The sequence below is a fragment of the Canis lupus genome, chromosome 25 (genome assembly GCF_003254725.2).
Source record: "Canis lupus dingo isolate Sandy chromosome 25, ASM325472v2, whole genome shotgun sequence".
Lineage (NCBI taxonomy): Eukaryota > Metazoa > Chordata > Mammalia > Carnivora > Canidae > Canis > Canis lupus.
In genome coordinates, this window is record NC_064267.1 from 34,565,817 (window position 1) to 34,585,395 (window position 19,579).

General features: G+C 53.5%; 1 protein-coding gene across 11 annotated transcripts in view; it reads left to right on the forward strand.

Moving 5' to 3' along the window:
- Nucleotides 1-19,579, forward strand: part of PEBP4 (phosphatidylethanolamine binding protein 4) — a 247,095-nt gene that overhangs the window by 181,463 nt on the left and 46,053 nt on the right. Inside the window, exon 4 of one of the 11 annotated variants that reach the window (XM_025463098.1) lies at nt 4,957-5,184. The exons of the other annotated variants lie outside the window; for them this stretch is intronic. Within the exon in view, the coding sequence (XP_025318883.1) occupies nt 4,957-5,169 (213 nt within the window). The 3' untranslated portion in view covers nt 5,170-5,184. Of the gene's footprint in view, nt 1-4,956; nt 5,185-19,579 lie in introns of those variants that run through there. 11 annotated transcript variants of the gene reach the window in all.

A 19,579-nucleotide genomic window follows, 5' to 3' on the forward strand; every position in this document is an offset into this window, starting at 1 on the left:
CTAAGCAGGAGGGCTGGGGGCCCAGAGGGTCTTCCCTTGACTCTGGGAAGTTGATCACTAGGTTATGAGCACTCAAACCCTCCCCCCCCCCCCCCGAGGCGTGTTGCACATATGGGCTTTCTCCCAGGACTATCTGAAGACCTGCTACTTCCAAAGCTGGGCCAGCCTCTAACATCTGGAAGGGTCCTTAACCCCTGAAGGTCACCGACCCCCATCTCAGGAAGGAGATGGGTCTGTTGCATAGGCACACACAGATATATACGATCAGGCAATTTCTGGCCATTCATAAACCCCTTGAAGCCTGCTCACGGATCTTAGGTTAAGAACCTCTGCCTGCAGAAGACATTCTAAGAGACTCTTCTCCTAAGGAGAACCCCGTGTGCCCCTATGAAATTTTCTATATATGGACCCTGTGTAAAAATTGAAGTGCTATAAAACTCTGATGGATGGTTTGGGCACTTTCGAGTCCTGAAGGCAAGGGTCTGGATCCAGTAGGTTTTCGAGGACTTGTGCAATTTATGTAGTAGATTCTGTGCAGATTTGTTTTGAATGAATGAGTGGAGGGTTCCTGCATGCTCTGTGATTTTGTGCCATGCCATTTTTATAGCTCATCCAGTCACCTTTAATTTGTTGTATTGAACCCCCTGGTCAGGCACCTTGTGTCAGTCATATCAGGACAGCCATCAGGGCCTCTGAAGCAGGGAGTGTGGGACGGCATGCCAGGTCTGGACTTCTGGGCCCTCTACTCAATGACTCTGGCATCCACCGTGAGAACTCCCGCACTCACCCCCACCCCTACATCAAGTCTGTTTCCCAAGCAATTGGGCATCTCCATCCCGTCAAGGCTGACACAGGCCATAGCAAAGGGAGCCAGACAGGGACTGAGAAGACCTCCAAATCCTAGCCCCACGGGAAGATATTGGGAGCGAGGAGGGGACCAAGGCCCGCAGGCCCTGTTCACAAGCTGGGGTGGCAGGGTGGGTGGTTCCCGTTCCAGGTTTCCTGGGCCTTGCTGAAAACAGGCCCAGCTCTGCCATTTCCCCCACCAAGAGAGGAGTGAGGAGAGCCTGCCATGTCTGAAGTCCAACATGGGTGCCTCCAGACAGGAGCTGGGAGCTCTGAGTCTGAGCCAAACTTCAGGCCTAAAAATGTGAGGGTCTAGAATAGGGGCTGATGCCAGGCAGGGCGCTTGGTCTTCCAGATTTCTCCTGGTGACTGGGCCACATGACATCGCCAACTGAGGTGGGGAGTGGCTGTGTGGGAGGCCGGGTACAGGGGGAGGGAACTCCTACCCCCGCCCAGGCCTTGGATCATTTGAAAGGCAAATGTGCTGGGTTGCCTAGGGAACGGAAGAAAAGGGACTTCCCTAGCACCGGTGACTAGTAAGGGATGGAGACGGGAGCTGTGATGCTGAGAAAATTGTTTCCAAAAAAAAAGTAAAAAGCGGTGACTAAGCAGCCCTGGTTATGTAAAGCGATCCCTGAGGAAGTGTGGGGAAAAGCCTGGAACCCACCCCCGTGTCCCTCCTCCCCACTCCCAGCCCGGTTCCCTCTGCCTCGGGGAGTTTCCAGCAGCCCCTTCCCCTCCCCCTTCTCCCGGACTCCCTACTCCTCCACAAGGCTCTCACTGCCAAATGCAACCGACGTGGTGGCCAGGGCACCGAAGAGGGGATGCCTCCACAGTCCCAAAGGGGACCTGTTGTGTCAGCTCGAAGACCTCTGCTCAGTACAGGGCACCCAGGATCAGCCCAACAGGAGGCAAAGGGTCATCTGTCATCCCCACTCAGGGCCTTGTTCCACTCCAAAGACAAGAGTTCCAGATGTGCCCCCCAGCACGGCTGGCTGCTAATAGTTAGCTTAGGCAAGTACAGAGCCTCTTTGAGGCCATTTGCACAGCTGTAGATGGAAGATGCCGTCTACGCCACAAGGCTGTGCAGTTCCAGGCACGGGGCAGATGCATGTAGGCACTCATCATGTGTCTGTTTCGTTTCCCCTTAGCCAGGAACCAGAGAGATCCTCTGGTCCTTTTCTGGAAAGGAGAATCTGAGGCTGATCATTAGGCTCACTTGGGATCCAAGGAGTCCATCTAACCATCACTTTGGTGCCTTGTCCACATTTGTCCAGTGGATGAAGGACTGCTGACCTGGCCACTTGTATCTGCCTCCGGGCCTCATAATTCCCACCCCAGGTAATTGTCAGGATCTGAAAAGCATCTTCTTGAGAGCGCCCAGGAGAACAGGGGAACCTCAAAACATCAACGAGATGTTGTCACCCCCATAACCCCTGTCTGTGGGTCTCTGGAGGAATTGAGATTCCTCCCTGCCCTGTATCATCTTCCAGGGAGGAAGAGGACTGGTTGCTCTGGAGAAACAGATTTCAAGGCATTAGCTACTCTGAGCCTCAAAAAACTGTAGAAAGGGTCTGGGGAACAAAGACCTCTGTCACCAGGGAAGGTGACCAGGCCTTGGTGAGAAAGGAAACTGTCATCTGTCACCTACTACAAGATGCCTGGGAAGCAACCCCACTTTTAACTACACCCACCAGACCACTGTGCCATCCTCGCTCTCAGGAGGATTTACGAGGCCAGTCCAAACCCCCCAGGTTGGAGATGAAGCCCCATTTCCTCGCATTTGTGCTCCTTGAACAATAGAAATAGCTAGTCACCTTCTGTATGCTGATACTTCATAAGCTCCAAACACAAAGAACTACATTTAGAGATTAAGGCCTGAAACCTAACATTTTCCTGGAAGTCTGAGGGATTGGGAAAGGCCTTCATTCCTATTTAAGTGCTGTTCCCACGCTTCTCTTGGCTGGGCCCTGAAGTGTCCCCTGGGTCAAGGGGACAGACCTGCCATGCCTCTGGAGCAGCTGGGCTGACTGTGCCGCAGAGGCCCAAGGAGAAGAGCCTCTGTTCTCGGCCCTGTTACTGCCCTGCCTCTCCGCTGCCCACTGGCAGATCCTGTTCCACTCTCCCCCACGTCCTAGACTCAGGTGAAAATCCATCTCTGTCCCACCCAGGCCTCCTGCGAGGCAGACTGTAGGGTTTTTTTTCCTGGGATCCTCAGTGCCTCTTCTTTTCGCTACTGATTTCCGGCAGACTCTCTCATCTTGGAGACTGGCCTTTCCCAGTCTCCATGCTAAGCACCATGCCAGGCCTGCAGTAGGTAATGGATAGGCATCTGCCAGGGGAATGAACATGCCCAGTGGAGACGCTGCTCAGCTTCCTGAAGGAAGACTCATTTTGTGAGGAGGTGGTCGGGGGGCCAGGGAGCCAGCCCCAGGCCTTGCCCCCTGGGCTTTTCAGTGCCCCTATATAATGGGGGATGGGGGTACTTGTGGCCTGTGCCCTAGATGATGTAAGAGTTCATATGCAACACCATAAAAACCTTATTGGTCCTGAGTCAGAGCCATCTATGCATCTAACTTGGTCACCTCTTAGCTGGCTGACCTCTGACCAGTCACTTCTCTATGCCTCAGATTCTCTCTCTGTACCTTGAGGCCTATCCCAGTGACCTCAGAGGTGTAGGGAGAAAGCCTGGGATAGCCAGGGTGTCTGAACATGTTAGATGAGCCCAAATACAAGGCACCTGGGACCCTACAGGGATGCAGGGTTCTCCTGGGGGTAGTCTGGGTCCTCGAGGGTTTCCTCTCTCTCAGGATCTCTGACTCTCCTCTGGCCCACATGGCCTGCATGGAGAGCCAGGCAGTTGACGGGATGAGGAATCCCCGGCCTTCACCTCCCCTGCCTCCCCCCGCCTCCCTCACCTCCCTCTCCCACCTTCCCACCACCTTCTCAGAGGCTCATAATTGGTATTGCAAAGATTAGTCACCGCGCCAGCACAAGGCTGCCTCCCCCACAGCCCAGGCCCCCCACACAGGCAGACTGGCTGAATGCTTAATTGGAGTTCCTCACACCTCCGAGGACAGCTTCTGACAAGATGACAAGACTCAGAGCCCCTTGGCAGGCCCCGACTGAGGGAGGGTACTAACAACGGACTGAGGACTGTGCTTTACCCAAAAAGGCACCCTTCAGATGGCACCCAGCAGAGAGAGAGAAAAGGCTGAGAATTTGTCTCCGTGCCTAGCACCCAACAGGACAGAACTTCCAGAACCTTCTCCTAGGAGGCTTGCTGGGAAGGCCTCTTCATCTCATAGAAAGAGTGGCCCCTTTACCCTCCCAGAAACACAGGCGAGGGAAATGGGGACAACAGGAGGCAGGGAGAAGTCCCTTGGGTAGAGCCACTCCTACTATGTGTGGGGCACTGGAAAAGGCCAGAGGAGGCCAAGGGATCTGCCCACATCCATGCCACATCCACCCTCCTACACACACACTTTTATGTGCCCCCATAACTACCTCTGAAAAAAGACTGAGAGAGGCATCTTCGAGGCAGGAGGACCCAGGCTCATGGATTTGGCTGCCCCCAGGCCATTGGGGTTGGTGGGTCGAGGGAGTGAGGTCATTGGTCACTTTATCAGTGCTGAACTAGAGCAGAGTTGGGGAAGGAGGACAATCACTACGGAGCTCAGAAGAACCCAGGTGCAGAAGGGGATCCAGCTCCAGGGATGCAAGAGGTTGTACCCCCTCCCCCCGCCCCATTCCAGAGGCAGGAGGCAATGAGCAAGAGGAAGGAAACAGTGGTGGCCACTGCCCTGGGTAAGCCCTGTCTAAAAGGTCCACCTCGGTGGGACTCTGTCACCCTTGAGTGAGAAGGGGATGAATGACAAGAGGAATCAGGGTGTGATAGTGGCCCCAGGAAGGGGAACTGGGGGTTGGAATGAGGAAGCTGGCTATAATTTCTCTTCTAGGTCCTGGGGAAGCCAGAAAGTGAAAAGAAACCTCCCACATATGCCCTCAGCCTTCCCAGCCTTGCCCATCTAATTGGATTCCCTCTGCCTCCTACGAGGTTATCCTTAGCGCCGGGAAAATGCCTTATGGTTGGATGCTCTCCCCCCTTAGGAGGAAGGCTGGGACGTGGAGCAGCTCTGCCATTCACAACATTTCCCGGCGCCCCAGTCACCGCCCCCAGCTCTGGGGGTGACAGGAGTGCCACACAGGGTGAGTGAGGAGAGGAGTCTGACAACCACAGAGCAGGAAGAGGCAGGCTGGGAGCCAGAGAGTGAGCTTCCCAGCCCTCTTCTGGCTACTACCTGGAGACCCTGCTGGACATAGTCTCTGCTGAAGCCTGCCTATCTCCTTCAGGGCCCTGCCTGTCCCCTGCGGGTCCTGGAGCTATGCCCTGATCCTCCTCCCAGCTCTCTTACATTCCAGGCCAAGCCCAGCTGGGCCCTGGCTCAGACAGCTCTCACAGATGCCATTGTCTCATCCTCCCCAACCCAGAAGGAACCCCACACCTGTCTCTTAGGGCTCCCTTCTCCCAGAACCCACAAAGCATGACCACAGCTGTCCTCAGCACCTATGGTTCCCCAGCTGCTGCGGGTGGCTCTGCAGCCAGAGAGTTCCCCTGAGGACAGGGCCATGCCCTGCACCTCTCTCAGATCCCTCATGGGGCTGGGCTCAGGGAAACACTTTAGTGATTGGTTCTAGACCGAAGGCCCAAACTTCTGACCAAAGGGCCAGCCTAACCCATGATTCAGGGAGACGATAAATATGAAGAACTTCTTCCTCCCAAGAGGCGTTTTCTCTGATCTGTGAGTTCCTGGAGGGCATCAATACACGGCATCACAAATCACAGGTGCTCAACAAAGGGAAGTGGGGTGACAACGGCACTATGGCACTGCCCTTCCTGGTCTGCACAGTGTCGCTGGCATCCACGAAGGACAACCAGCCTCAGCCAAACCTCTGGTCACACTTGCCTGTCCCCGAATATGGCCTGTGCTATCTCTCCACCAATCCCAGATGGCCTTTTGGACCTATCAGGGAGCAGACACAAATGTTTTCTGAAAACATCATCTGCGGTCCCAGAGAAAAGGCTCACAGGCCTGAGTAAAGGGTCCGGTGAAGGTGCTGGCTACTGCCAAAGCCATACTGCACTCCTCTGTCCCAGCACTGCCACCAATGGGCTGCATGACTCTGGCAAGGTGCTCACCTTAAGTGCTTCCAGGGTTCCATCCACCATCAAAAGATTTGCTTTATCCCATGATCACTCAAGTTGCCCTCTGGACCAGGTTTGCCACACACCCTGGTCTTCACTCTCCTTGCCCTATACCTATTTTAAGGAGATATTGTAAAAAACAAACAAGTAAATGAACACTTACATATGCCTGACTTTACCACTGCAACATTCCCAACACAGATAATCCCTCTCCCTGCCCCCCAGTCTCTCCCCTTTCCCTCTTCCCCTGACCCTCTCACCTCCCTGCCTCCCTCCTGCTACCTCTAGCCCTTTCTGCTGAGCCACTCTATGTCTGTTCCAGTCTCTGTAGAGGGAGGGGATGCAGGAGAGAGGGCCACGGGGATGCTGTAGCTAGCGAGGAAGACCACCTAGCTTCCTCTACAACCCTAGTTGTTCTGATGTCACATGTGGAATTCTGAAAGAGCTTCTTCAGGCCTAGGGCAACAGGCCTTGTCTCCTCCAACCTGCCAGGAAGCTCTTCCAGAGTGGCCACATCCTCCCTCCATTCTAGAAGTGAGCTAATATAGCTGGGGGAAGTAGGGAGGGTGGAAAAGGAAGGACAGGTGGCCAAAGGGGAAGCCAGAGGAATGAAGAAAATGAGTGAGCATGAAGAAGGGGACACGCCTGCCCTAGTGAACCTCTCTCCCAGCCTTTCTTGTGTGTTTTCTGGCCCATGCTGCTTGTCTGCAAGATCGCCTTCCATGCAGCCCCCTCCCCTCCAGACCTCAGCTGGTGCCACCCCTGGCCTGCTCCCCCAGCCTCCTTCCTTGTCTCTCCACCCAAGCATGCCCTCCCTGGGACCCATCACAGTCATCCAGGCTTCCCTCTACCACCCAACCCTTGCCTGCGTGCCACCCTTCGGATAGGCCTGGCTGCAGGCCAGAGGCCATGGGCCAGTCACCTCCCGGCCCTGCAGTCCCGGTGATGGGAGGAGTTCGCTGGCTAGAGCTACTCAGCCACCTTGGGTGTCTGGATCAGAAAAATGCCCTGCAAGCCCTTCTCGGGCTCCTGTTCATAACTGTTACTAAGCTTCTTACATCAACAAGTGATTGTGTTTTAAGCAATCGGGAGGCAGATGGGGGAACCAGGGTCAGGAAGGAGTCAGAGTTTGCAGATAGGAAGAGAAAGAGCACCAAGAAGAGACCAGTGAAAACACAGGGAGGACTGGCCCCAGGGGGGGAAGCGGGGGTAGACCACGGTAGGAGAGGGTGGAGGGGCCACCTTGATGAAAGCCCAGTGGTCTGAAGGCTAAGGGTGAGGCAGCTGGCCCACCAGGAAGGTCAGTGCACCCTACAGGAGCCTGGCTGCTGTTCATGAGGTCTCCCGGGCTGGGTGCCCATAGAGAGCCCTCCAAACCACACAATGTGCGACTGCATCGGCCAGCTCCAACATGGATTCTTCCTTATACCTTGGGGAACCTTCATGTTTTTCTACCAAGCCCCATCTATGAGTAAAAAAAGGGATGAAGGGATGGCCAAAGGCCTGCAGTGGCTTCTGGAAGCCCACGGATCCCCAAATCGCCTTGCCGTCACTCCTCCACCCACCACAGGAGCCCCAGCATCAGCATGGCCATATCCTGTCCTTCAGAGAGACTGCTGCCCCAAACTGAGGCTTTCCAAGTGCTGGTCTGGCAGGAGGGTGAAGAAGGAGAGGGTCTGAGTGGCCCCGGGGGCCCCCGCAGAGGTCGGGGTGCCTGCCCCTGGGCAGCCCTGCGCACAGACCCACCTACCTCCCCAGGTGGAGATGCCCCCGCGTGTGCACACGGAACCCTGCTGTCTCAGAGGTGAGCCCAGACGACCCCGGCCGGCCCGGGAGGGCCAGATGGGCCAGAGAAGCTCCCTGCCAGCGCCTCCAGAACGGGAAACCCCCCAAGAGCCAAGGAGTCGGGCAATCCTTCCTGCCCACTCAGAGATTCCGGAAGCCCTTCAAGTCTGGAGAACCCGCCTCCCCAACCTCTCTCTCACTTCCTCTGTCTGTCTCCTCGCGACTCCTGTGAGTGCACAGGAGGGCTGAGGGAAGCCCCGTGTGCCTGTGATGAACGGAGCTAATTTCTGGTTTGCTGGTATGCCGCAGAGACGCTGCCTCCGTTCCCCTCCTTCCCAGCAAACCGTCTCCCACACACAGACAAATAGGCTGCATATTTAATTGGAATTCCTCACACCTACAGGGTAAAGCCTTGTCAGTAGAAATAGAGCCCACAGCCAGCTGGCTTCCCCCATTCCACCCACCTTGTCTCTTAAAAAGAAATCCCCCCCCCATACGTGAACACCCACCCACGGGCCCTTGCACGTCCCTCCCAGTGTGGTTGTAAAGGAGGGATTCGTTGGCAGTGACGCTCCTTTCCTGGGCTGTAACAGCTGGGCCCACCCCGCAGAGACCACCCAGAGCCTTCTCCCTGGCAGATGGGCCCTGACTGCCTTCTCGTGTCCCACCCCGTGGCCGAAGCTCTTGGCGCCCCCAGGGTCCTTGAAGGGGACGGAGAGGCGCCGGTTGCTTGGATATCAGAGATCGGGTGAGATGGAGAAGGAAGGAGAGGGGAGCCATGAAACCCTAGAACATTTCCCCGGAGAGACCTGGGAGCCCCTTCTCATGGTACAGGTGGGAAAACCCATCACACAGCTAGTTTATGGCAGTGCTGGGCCGAACCTGGTTCCTGGTTCCAAGGACCCGCTTTGCCCCATACCCTGCGGCATCTGTCCCCAAGGCTGGGGCCGGGGGGGGGGGGGGGCGCAGAGGCTGCCAGGACAGAGAGAGATGGGCTCCTGGGAGAGACTCGCACCACAGAAAGCAGAGGGCCAAGAAGGGGTTAGACACGTCAAGGTGTCCTTACTGGGGGAAGTCAGCTGGGTTTATTTCTCGTAGGGCAAAAGAGAAAGAGGTCTGGGGGGACGAGACAGGGCAACAAAAGTGAAACGTGGTGGCCAGCCTGGGGAGGCTGCATTCCTTAGGACAGCCTAGGGGACGCCCAATTCGAGCTCTGCCCAGGAACCACAGGCGGCCGTCCTCCTGGGGACAGACAGGCCAGAGAAGCTCACTGCTAGCATGTCCAGAATAGGAACCCCCCCACACACCCGCTCCTCATGTTGTGACCTCAGCGTTCAGGATCAGCAGCCTCGGCTGGGTTTCCGGGGCCTCGGTCCCCCATCAGTGATTTTTCTCTTGCCTCTTGCCTCTCTGGCAAAATGCTTCCCGTCGCATTGAGCCTGGCACAGGGCCACACCAAACCTGTGTGTCAGTGAGTAGACAGCTGCCTATGGGGCTCTGAGGAGCACTGTGACATCCTCATTCTCCCCCACAAAATATCATCTCAGTTTGCCTGAAAGTTCACCATTAGTGACTCATTTCTTTGGGTTAAACATAGCCCTCCCTTTTGAAACGCAGCTGCTCTAGGAAAGGGTAACTCATTGAGTCTTAACACCCGAGTGTGAATGGGAATGTAGATGGGATCTAGGGGGCCGAGAGGAGAGAAGGAGTGAGGTAGAGAAGCAGCCAGGAGGAAGGAAGCTACTGAAAAGGAAGAGGAGAGCAAAGAAGGGAGCAGCAGGAAGCTGCCCCGAGGGCCGCCTTCCACAAGCCATCGCTGGTCCACAGCAAACCAAAGAACCCCTTTTTAAGGTCCTGCACTCTGGGTTACAAAAGCATGATCACATCCTCTGATCCTCCTCGCTCTGTGAAGCCAGAAAGAGCGAGGATGTTGTGCCCATTGTACAACTGAAGAGACTGAAGCTCTTGGGAGTCAGGAGGACTTGCCATCTAGCCAGTGAGCCGAGAGCCAGGACTCGGTGTGACCTCTGTACAGAAGCCTGTTGAGGTGTCCACCATGCTCACCGTCTCTCCAGCTCACCCACGGTTCTCTGGCCTCAACAAGAAAGGTCCCACTGGAGGAACAAGAATGAAAACAGTGCTAGGAGGGGGACAGAGGGTATGACGCAGGGCGCTCCACAGTGCGAGCCATAAGCACACCCCACCTTGTGTCCTAAAACCCCCGGCTGGGACTTGGCGTGGAGAGATGTGAATGTGGAGGGCAGAGCCCCAACTCACTCACTAGTAAAAGTCTGAGGCCCACATCCGGAACATCCCGTAGGTCCTTCTGTTGGCAGCCTCACTCCCCCGGCATCCACACAGGAGCCAGGAAAGCCTGCAGAGGGCTTTGCTGGCCTCGGGGGAACGTGAGGCAGAGCTGGTTCTGGATGGAGTAGGGTAGGCTGCGCCCAGGAAGGTCCCCAGGGAGACAGACTAGGAAGCAGCGCTCCCAAGAGCCCTGCCAAGAAGCCCTACAGACTTTCGGGCCCAGCGGTTCCTGCGTCCATCCTGTCCCTTCTTCTGTTCCCGCCTTTTTCTTCCCTCGAGTCACAGCTCTGTCTTCAAGCTTTCCACCCTGCAGGAAGTGGTCTGTCCGCCATCTTGAAACTGTCCCCCGTGTCTCCCTCTTAACGAGCCAGGTTAAATATGCTGTAATCAAAGTAATAATACACCTGGGCTGGTTCTCGAGAGAACTGCCTTTTGTACTGCGATAGGACATTAATAGCAATTATTCTGCTTTGTAATTGGAGCTTTAAATACTAATTCAAACAGCCAGAGGAAAACCAATTAGTGCTAATTTATCTCTATGTGTTTTCCAGAGCTGGTGTCTGTCACACTGTGAAGAAATAGGTTGGTAATTAGTACAGTTGGGTGGTAGATAGAAGTAATTATCAGATTCTTTCATTTTTCTTTGGGAAAAAAATTGGGTAGGGGGTGGGGAAGGCCAACATAGGTTCTGTAAGTCTTTGTTCCCTGAAGTTTAAAGGGAGGGCCCACATTAGCTCTGGATCCCAGGCCTCAGCATCCCGACTGTACAGGTATTTCTGAGAGACAGGTGGGCTCTGGTGGAGGCCACTTTGAAGGCCTCCACAAGGACCCTCCAGCCAGCAGGCTCACAGAACACCACTAGCAGTGTTAGAGGAAGCACAGCATTTCCTGTTTGCTCAGGGAAGGATTTGGGAGCCCCAAACAACTGACCTCAGGGTAAAGGGGGCAGGGGGCTCTGGGTCCCAGGCCAGCTTCTCAGTCTCCAGCTGTCTGGTCTGGGTAGAGAGACTCCAAACCTCTCCGGATGCCAGTTTCCCCATTTGCAAAATGGATAGGATGATACTTCACAGGATTGTTTGTAAGGACTGAATCAAATAACGTACACAACGGGCCTAGAACCCAATAATAATAGGTGTGAGCTGTTGTGTGCTTACAGTCCACGTGGAGCTCTTCTAGATGACCTCGTATGTCATTATTGCCAACCCTCCAAAGCCATGGGCTGACTCACTGTGCCAGTTTTATGTCCACGTTTCCTCTTCTGCCCGTACCTCTCGCCAGCTGTATGACTCAGGAGACATTATCAATTTCACTAGGGCCTCAGTTTTCTCTTCTGTGTAATGGGGGTGATATAGTACCTTCCTGATAGAGATCAGGAGATGAGGATCGTGAAACCTCTTATCCCAGCAGCAGGCAGGGAGCAGGGGCTCCGATATCGTTCCCAGTATTGTAATATGACTGTTCCGCATATGGTTTTGTCGTCATCTATCCAAATCCTCTACCAAAAGAGGTAGATGTGATACGTTTCACTAACTCACCCACAAGGATTTATCGAATGGCCGATCGGTACTCACTCCTATAGAGAGCCCCGCTCATACCACTTAGAGAGGTTGAAGTCCAGCACACCCTGAACAGCAGGAGATAGGATAATAATGGCATTTCATGGAGCTTCACAGTTTACAAAAGGCCTTTTACATGTGATTTCAATGCCTTGTCACAATTGAGTGGGTTGAGAATTACCGAAGTCCCCATTTTACAGGTGGACAATGAAGCCTAGAGAATTTAAGTGACTTGCTCAAAAGAGCAAGAGAACCCAAGCCTGGGCTCTTTACTACGAAGCCTGCGTAGGCACTCGCTAAATGCCTGTTGATTGGATGAATAAGTGCGCTTCCAACGAAACCTTAGAAGCCCAAACTGCCAACAGGTATCTCATACTCCTACATGAGGAGCAAGGCTGATCAAGGCGAGGTGGGGCAGAGACAGTAATCTCAGAAGAGAGACAGCCAGTAGCAGAGCTGGACGACTTTGCCCCACCCAGGCAAGGCGTCTTAACACATTACATTGAGTACTGACGTTGAAAACTTGGAGAATTGCCTTTAATAATCTGGGTGAAGATCTGACAACCCAGGTCACGTCCCACCCTCACAGACCCCACCCCCTCACACACACAGGGGACCTCCCGGGACCCTGTGAGCACAACAGGGGTGACCCCTGGGCTGGGCCTGCAAGGATGAGCAGGAGCATGAGTGCAGGGAAGGGGAGGAGGGTGTAGCGGATGTAGAGAGGGTGTAGCTTCGGCAAAGACCCGAGGAGGGGCGGAACATACAGTGTTCTAGAAGCAGGGAATAGATTCGTGTGGCTGCTCTGGAGAGAAGTGCTGGGGAAGGGAGGGGCTGCGGTTCAGCAGGCCAGGAAGGCTGGCCAGCACGCAGCCAAGGGCAGCTTTGCCCAGGGCCACCTCCTGCAGTCACTGACTGCTCCAGCAGAAGGGGCAGGCAGGGGCTGCCACGCGGCCTGCACTCTGCCCACCAGCCATTTGCCCAGTCTGGGAGCTTCCTCCACCCTGACGAAAGGGGAGCCTTCCTTCTAATCACACAAAGGCGTCCACCATATGCTTGCCAAGCTGTGGGCTTCTACCCAGAGGGACTGTGTTTCCTGTGGACTAGAGGCTGCCCTGGATTTGACGTGTTTCAGAGGCAGCATCTGAGAAGGTTAGTCTCACCCAAGGAGGCTGGGTGGAGGAGAGGGGAGTCAGAGACACCGAGGGACGGTGGGAGTGGGAGTCCCGGGGAGAGAGAGAGAGAAGGGTTGTAGATATGTGGGTGTGGGCAAGAGACCCACTGTGTACGTATCAAAATAATGATCAGCTGCCTTGGCTGGAGGAGTTATGGGTAATTCTAGTGTTCTTCTTGGTTATCCGTATTTTCTAAATTTTCTACACCAAGCATATTTCTCTTTTATACCAAAAAACAATGAAACTTATTTTTAAAGAAGGAAGGGACATATGCTAGAGACATTTTGAAGGAAAAACTGACAGCATTTGATAAGTGACTAGATAAAGGTGATAAAGGAGAAAGATGAACCAGAAATAACTTGGAGGCTTTGAGACTGGGTGGCGGGGAAGCTGGCAGAGAAAAGGGAGCTAGGTGGGGGAGTTACGAAGCAGGGAAATGACCGGCTCAGTTTCAGGCGGTTGACGCCCCAGCTGCCAAGGAGACATGGGAGGTATTCCTGCAGCAGGAGAGCCAGAGCCACCCGCACAGGAAGGAGAACTGAGGCACAGAGGGGAGGGGCCGTACTCACCAGGCTGCAGGGCAGCCCTGGGGGCAGGAACAGAACTCAGCAGAGCCTCACCAGACGCTCAGTCCAGAGTGGTAGGCCTGCCTGTAGGCAGGGCCTTGAGAAGAAAGAGGCCCCCCAGATAAGACCCTGGGTAGCCCGCCCTGCACATCAGCCCGCCTTCTTGGCCTTGGAACTGGGCCACTTGGTCGTATGAGGAACCTGAGCCTGGGAGAGGCCAGGATGGGCTTAACGCATGACAGAGAGCCTGGCCAGGAATGGAAGCTGTTGGGCCTGAGGCCCTGCAGGCTGAGGCAGCTGAAGACAGGACTCGCTGGCTACAAAGTCCCAAGGGTCAGAGTGTCATTGGTGATAGTGATGTAGGGATGGAGAGTGAGGAAAGTCCTCTCTGGAGGAACAGAAGCCATTTCTCACAATGAGAGGGGTCCACCTGAGTCAGAGTCCCCAGCCAGCTATCCACATCCATGCATTATCAGTGCCCAGAAACCCATTCTGCTTGCTCCTGACTTGACTGGTCTGCAAGTCCTGGACCTGCTGGAGCCTCAGAGACCAACTGTCCCAGGCTATACACACACACACCCAGCATGGGGAAAGGCTGTTCCCCTTTGGCCTCCAGGATCATCTGCCTTGTATCTGCTGGTGACACGGCCAAGGGTGGGTCTCCTACAGGCTCTGAGTGAAAAGTTGCATCTTGACTAGCTTCGTCCAATGGGCTAGCAGCAACGCCACCACCTCTTCCATTCGAGTCACCCATCTCCCTCTCCCCATGCGGCCCTGTCCCCTGCCCCCCTTTGCCAGTCTCCCAGCCCTCCAGCACCAGCGATGCACTGAACCACCATTGCCTTAAAAGACTCTGCATTGACTGAGCCTGAGGCCCCACCCGAGGCTGCGTCACTGTTTCCTTGGCAACCGAAGGGGTGGGTGAAAAGTAACACACAAAGCAAACAAAATGAGCTCCACATGGGTGGCCGGGAGAGTCACCTCAGCATCATGGGGCCACAGATCGGGGTGGAGTGCCCAGCCCCTTCCACTGAGGTTGCTCTGAGGGGCTCTCACCGAAGCCCAGGCCGGGAGCACCTGACAGCACTCAGCAGCGGCGTGCATGCTCTCACTCTGCACCGAGCTGTCTTGCCAGGAGAACAAGATTATCTGGTAAGGGTCCTGCCTCTGCATGTACTGGGCGCTAATGAAGCTGAGATTTCAGCCCCAAAAAGTCATCAGCCAGGTGCTAGCTCTGAAGGGCACAGAGCCACCGAGGAGAGCCTGTGGCCAGTCATTGCCGACTGGAACTGACCTGATGTGACCCCCACACTTCCGGGGCTCCTACACTAACCGTCTGTACCCAGAGACCTGGAACATTTGGGAGACTTCCAGCAGGCGCTGCTAGGAAAACCCTGACAGGTGTGCGCCTTAGATTCCAAAGTGCTTCTCAAAAAATTTTTTATTAAGTTATAAATACATATATCAAATACACAGATCTTAGGTATAAAACTTCAGTGGGTTTTTTTAAAAACCCATTGTCTTAGTCCACCTCGGCTGCTCTAACAAAATACCAGAGATGGGTGGCTTGTAAACAATAGACATTTATTTCTCACGGTCCTGGAGGCTGGAAGTCTGATATCCAGGTACAGCGTGGCCAGGTTCTGGTACGGGCCCTCCGGGTTGTGAACAACCAACATCTCGAACTGTACTCACAAAGAAGAGAGCAAGTTGGGAGGGAAGCAAGCTCTCTCGTGCCTTCTCTAAGGGCACTAATCCCACTCATGGGGGTCGCATCCTTATGACCTCATCTAATCCTAATTACCTCCCAAGGCCCCACCTCCTCGTACATTGGAGAGTAGGGTTTCAATATACACATTTTTTAGAAGATTTTATTTATTTATTTGAGAGAGAGAGCACGAGCAGAGGCGGGGGCAGAGGGAGAAGCAGACTCCCCACGGAACAGGGATCATAACCTGAGCTGAAGGCAGACACTTAGCCGACTGAGCCACCCAGACACACCTCAACATATGCATTCTGAGGGACACAGACATTCACTCCACAACACCATGTAACCACTACCAAGATATGGAATATTTCCAGTACCCCCAAAGGTTCCTACGAGCTTCTCCCCAGTCCTAAGCCAACATTATTCTGACTGCTGCCCCCATCAATTAAGCCAGTTGTTGAGATTCACATAAATGGAACCACAGAGTGAGCGCTTCTTTGTATCTGGTTGCTTGTGCAATATTCTATCATGAGAGGCAACCCTATCAGCGTAGAAGGCAGTGGTTCACTCTTTCCTTCCACTATGCGGTGTGCCTGGTGTTTCCAAATTTCTCAAAGCCTTCCACATTTATATTCTTCTCCCGGTCAGTGGCTGGCTGCTGTGACAACCACCAGGCCACACGCCACTGTGGACACCCACGGCCAGGCACACTCAGGCCATCGATTCCAGGATGCACTCTTTCCTATCCTATTCAAGAAATCACATAGCAATGTGAATGGGTATGATGGTGTTATGGGGATAACCTTGAATTCCCTCTACTTTACAAAACAAGCTGGGGGGATTATTCGAAAACTGCAGCACTTTATTATTAGTAACATTTGTTTGTGATACATCTCACAACTGCTGGTACCACACCAGCGTGTCACAGCTTTTAGGCTGAGAACTGCTAGTCTTAGTGGTGTGATTTCAGAAGTAAAGGAAGGCCATTTCCTGCCCCCAAAATATCTCTTTCCTCTACCCCACTGCTTCCCCAGAAGTCTTCGCCCCAGTCAATTTATTGTGCTTTATCAAGCATCCCCAGTGTCCTCTTTTAAAATGCAAGAACTCCTGAGGGGAGAGAATCCATTAAACCCACAAAATCTCAGTGTGACTTGCAGGGGAACTCACATGTGCTGAGGGCTGACTATATGCCTTGCACTGTGTGGGACACTTTTCCTACACTTCATCCCCACAGTGAGTTCAGGAGGATGGTATTATCATCCTCATTTTGCAAATAAGGAAACTGAGGCATGAAGAGATTAAAGAACTTGCCTAAGGCCACACAGCTATTAGGCTGCTTAAGCAATCATTCAGACCCAGTTGCATCTCCTCTGGAGCCCCTGTTGAGACCCAGCCAGAAGTATTGGGCATTTGTGAGCAAGGAGAGAGAAAGGCATAGAAAGGAGAAGGGCAAGGCTCTGTGCTAAGGAGAAAAGTGACACCCGGGCCATAAATCGAGTGTTAACGAAAAACAGAGTACCTGGTATTGGATTCAAATTCCCCCAGGCACTGCCACCCTAGAACCAGGAGCACGTGTAACCATCAGGGCAGTCTGCCCACCATCGATAGCAACACTTCCTCTGTTCTTGGTGACCAAGGCCAGGAGCGGGTATATGTCACAGGCACCAGGTCACATCCCCACGGACATGTGTACAGATGTTCCTATCTCTAAAGGGTCAGTTTCTTCATGCACTCTTGAGGTGCAGAAGAATGCCTGTTTACTTTATAGAGCGTTCCCTCCATGCTAACCACCCTAAATGCATTCGTTCAATCTCTGTAGCAACTCTGTGGAATGGGTGGGTATTCCAAGGCCCCTTTTGTAAATGAGAAGGCAAATGCTCGGGAGTTCAGCAAATCGCCACGAGTCTGCAAGCTCTGTGAGGGCAGAGGTCATATCCCTACTCGATGTCACCTATTGCCAAGTGTCTACTACGAACGTGGCACACACTGGGTGTGCTACTACCTGTCGGTCACTCGGAGGTGTATGACCAGGTCTGCATGCCCCTGAAGAGTATGTCCTCATCACAGGTGGCCTCACTGCAACAAGACAGGGCCTATACTCTGGGGAAGGCACTCTGGGGAAGGAGACAGAAGCTTTAGAAGGAAGGGGGGGGGGGTGTGTTTCAGTTAAGCCAAAGAGCTAGTTGCCTATTATAGGTATTAGTGTGAGGCAAGAGCTCTTTCTCAAAAATGACCCTGCACCAGTCATAATTCCACCATTATATGTTTACTCCTTTGGGTCTTACATGTTGAGGGGCCTGGCTGCACAGTTCACCAAACCCACTCTGTGTCAGGCATGGATGTAATGCAGTGTTGTCCTTGGGGTCCAGAGAAGAAGTGCAAAGCCCATAATTGCCTCGGGCCATGGAGAGAGCCCACCCTGGGTTTGGGGCTAACATTGAGGAGGCACTTAGAAGGGTGCCTGGCATGGAGCATTGGTGAGATATTTACATACTTATATGCACACACCCTAGGGGGCTTGTACAGGATCCTAAGATGATGGGGGATCTTGCGGAAGAGGTCTCTGCAGGACAGTGACAACGTCGAAGTCATGCTCTATTGTGCTAACTTCAGCATCAGTGATGGGAGGGGTGGACATATGGAGGGACAGTAGGCCTGGCAACTAACAGTATATTCTGGAAGATTCTCAGATCATCAGCTAGCACCCTAGCATATCTCAGCAGGGAGTGACCTGGACTTGAAGAGAGACCACTGTAGAAGGTGGGGTCGGCTCGAGAGGAAAAAGTGTGTCCCAGAGAAGCGGACAGATAGATACAAAGGCAGCCTTCTCAATTTGCCCAGGTGGAGGGGCCGCGGGTGTGTAGCTGTTTTGGGGGGTGGGGTGCACGTGCACACGCATACACATGCAGAGATGTGCATGTGTGCACGCACATGAATTAGATTCAAGAATGAAGAGCTTGGGCAGCCCGCGTGGCTCAGCGGTTTAGCACCTGCCTCTGGCCCAGGGCGGGATCCTGGGGTCCCAGGATCGAGTCCCACGTCAGGCTCCTTGCATAGAGCCTGCTTCTCCCTCTGCCTGTGTCTCTGCCTCTCTCTCTCTCTCTCTCTCTCTCTCTCTCTATCTCTCTCTGTCTCTCATGAATAAATAAATAAAATCTTAAAAAAAAAAAAAGAACGGGGAGCTTTAAAAAAAATTCATACCTGGGTCCCCTCCACCCAGTGGAATCCCCATCTCATGCAACAAGCACAGGGTGTTCTGGGGGCTGGACACACGTGTGCCCTGGACTGAAGCTCAGCTTCGCTGCCATGTTTAATTCATTCCTGGTATATTTCTTTGAATGATTTCACATAAGGAGAATAGGCCCGAAAAAAGAAGTCAAGCAGGGAATGCACAGAGACACTGATGAGCATTTCCCCTGGAAAGGGGAGCACTGAAGACAAATTGTTAGTTCTTCTGGAATATGAACTCTGTGAGACCAGGGAGCAGGTCTCTCCCTGAGTGTCTCTCCTCTCCTGGCAACCACCGTGTACCTGGCGGGGGGGGGGGGGGGGGGGGGGGGGGGGGGGGGAGGGGGGACACGTAGTGAACACAGCGCGATGAATGAATGAAATAGCTGATAGCAGTCATGTAGGAGAAAAATTAATCTTGTCTCATGGGGCCCCAGGGGGAAATAGATGAACTTCCTAGCAATAATAAAAGTAACTCAGGAGGTTATACTTATTAGGAGGTTAACCTTGGTTGCCCTAGGAGGCTGGACACTGCCTCGTCTCCTCCTCCCAAAACCCCGTAAAGTGGGCACTCATTGCCATTTTACACATGAGGAGGAAACAGAAGCAAAGAAATGCTAAGTGGCTTGCCCACGGTCCCATAGCTGGGGCGCGGCAGCATGGGATTTGAATCCTGTTCCAGGGGGCACTGCTCTTGAACACTTGCTTTTAACCACGAGAGAGGCACGATGATGATCCGGAGGGGGTCACCTACCCATTCACCCCTGGAGGAGCCAGAGCCAAGAATGAATAAGCCTTGGTGGGGTGGGACATTGGGAAGGGGATTCAAGCAGTACCTGAAGGTAGGGAACTGGATGACTCTCCAGACTTCTAGGAGGTCTCAGAGAAGATAACTCTGTGTCTCGGTCTGTCCCAGCTGCTATACCAACTGCCATAGACTTACTGGCTTAAAAACAAAACAAAATCCCTAAGCATTTATTCCTCAAAGTCCTGGAGGTTGGGAAGTCCAAGGTCAAGTTGTTGGCAGGTCCAGTGTCTGGTGACAGCCACTTTCTTCTTGTGTCCACAGGACCAAGACAGTAGAGAGTAAACTAGCTCGAATGTCACTTCTTAAAAGGACACTGATCCTATTGTGAGGGCTCTACCCTTATGACCTAATCAACTCCCAAAGGACCTACCTCCAAATAACATTACACTGGGGG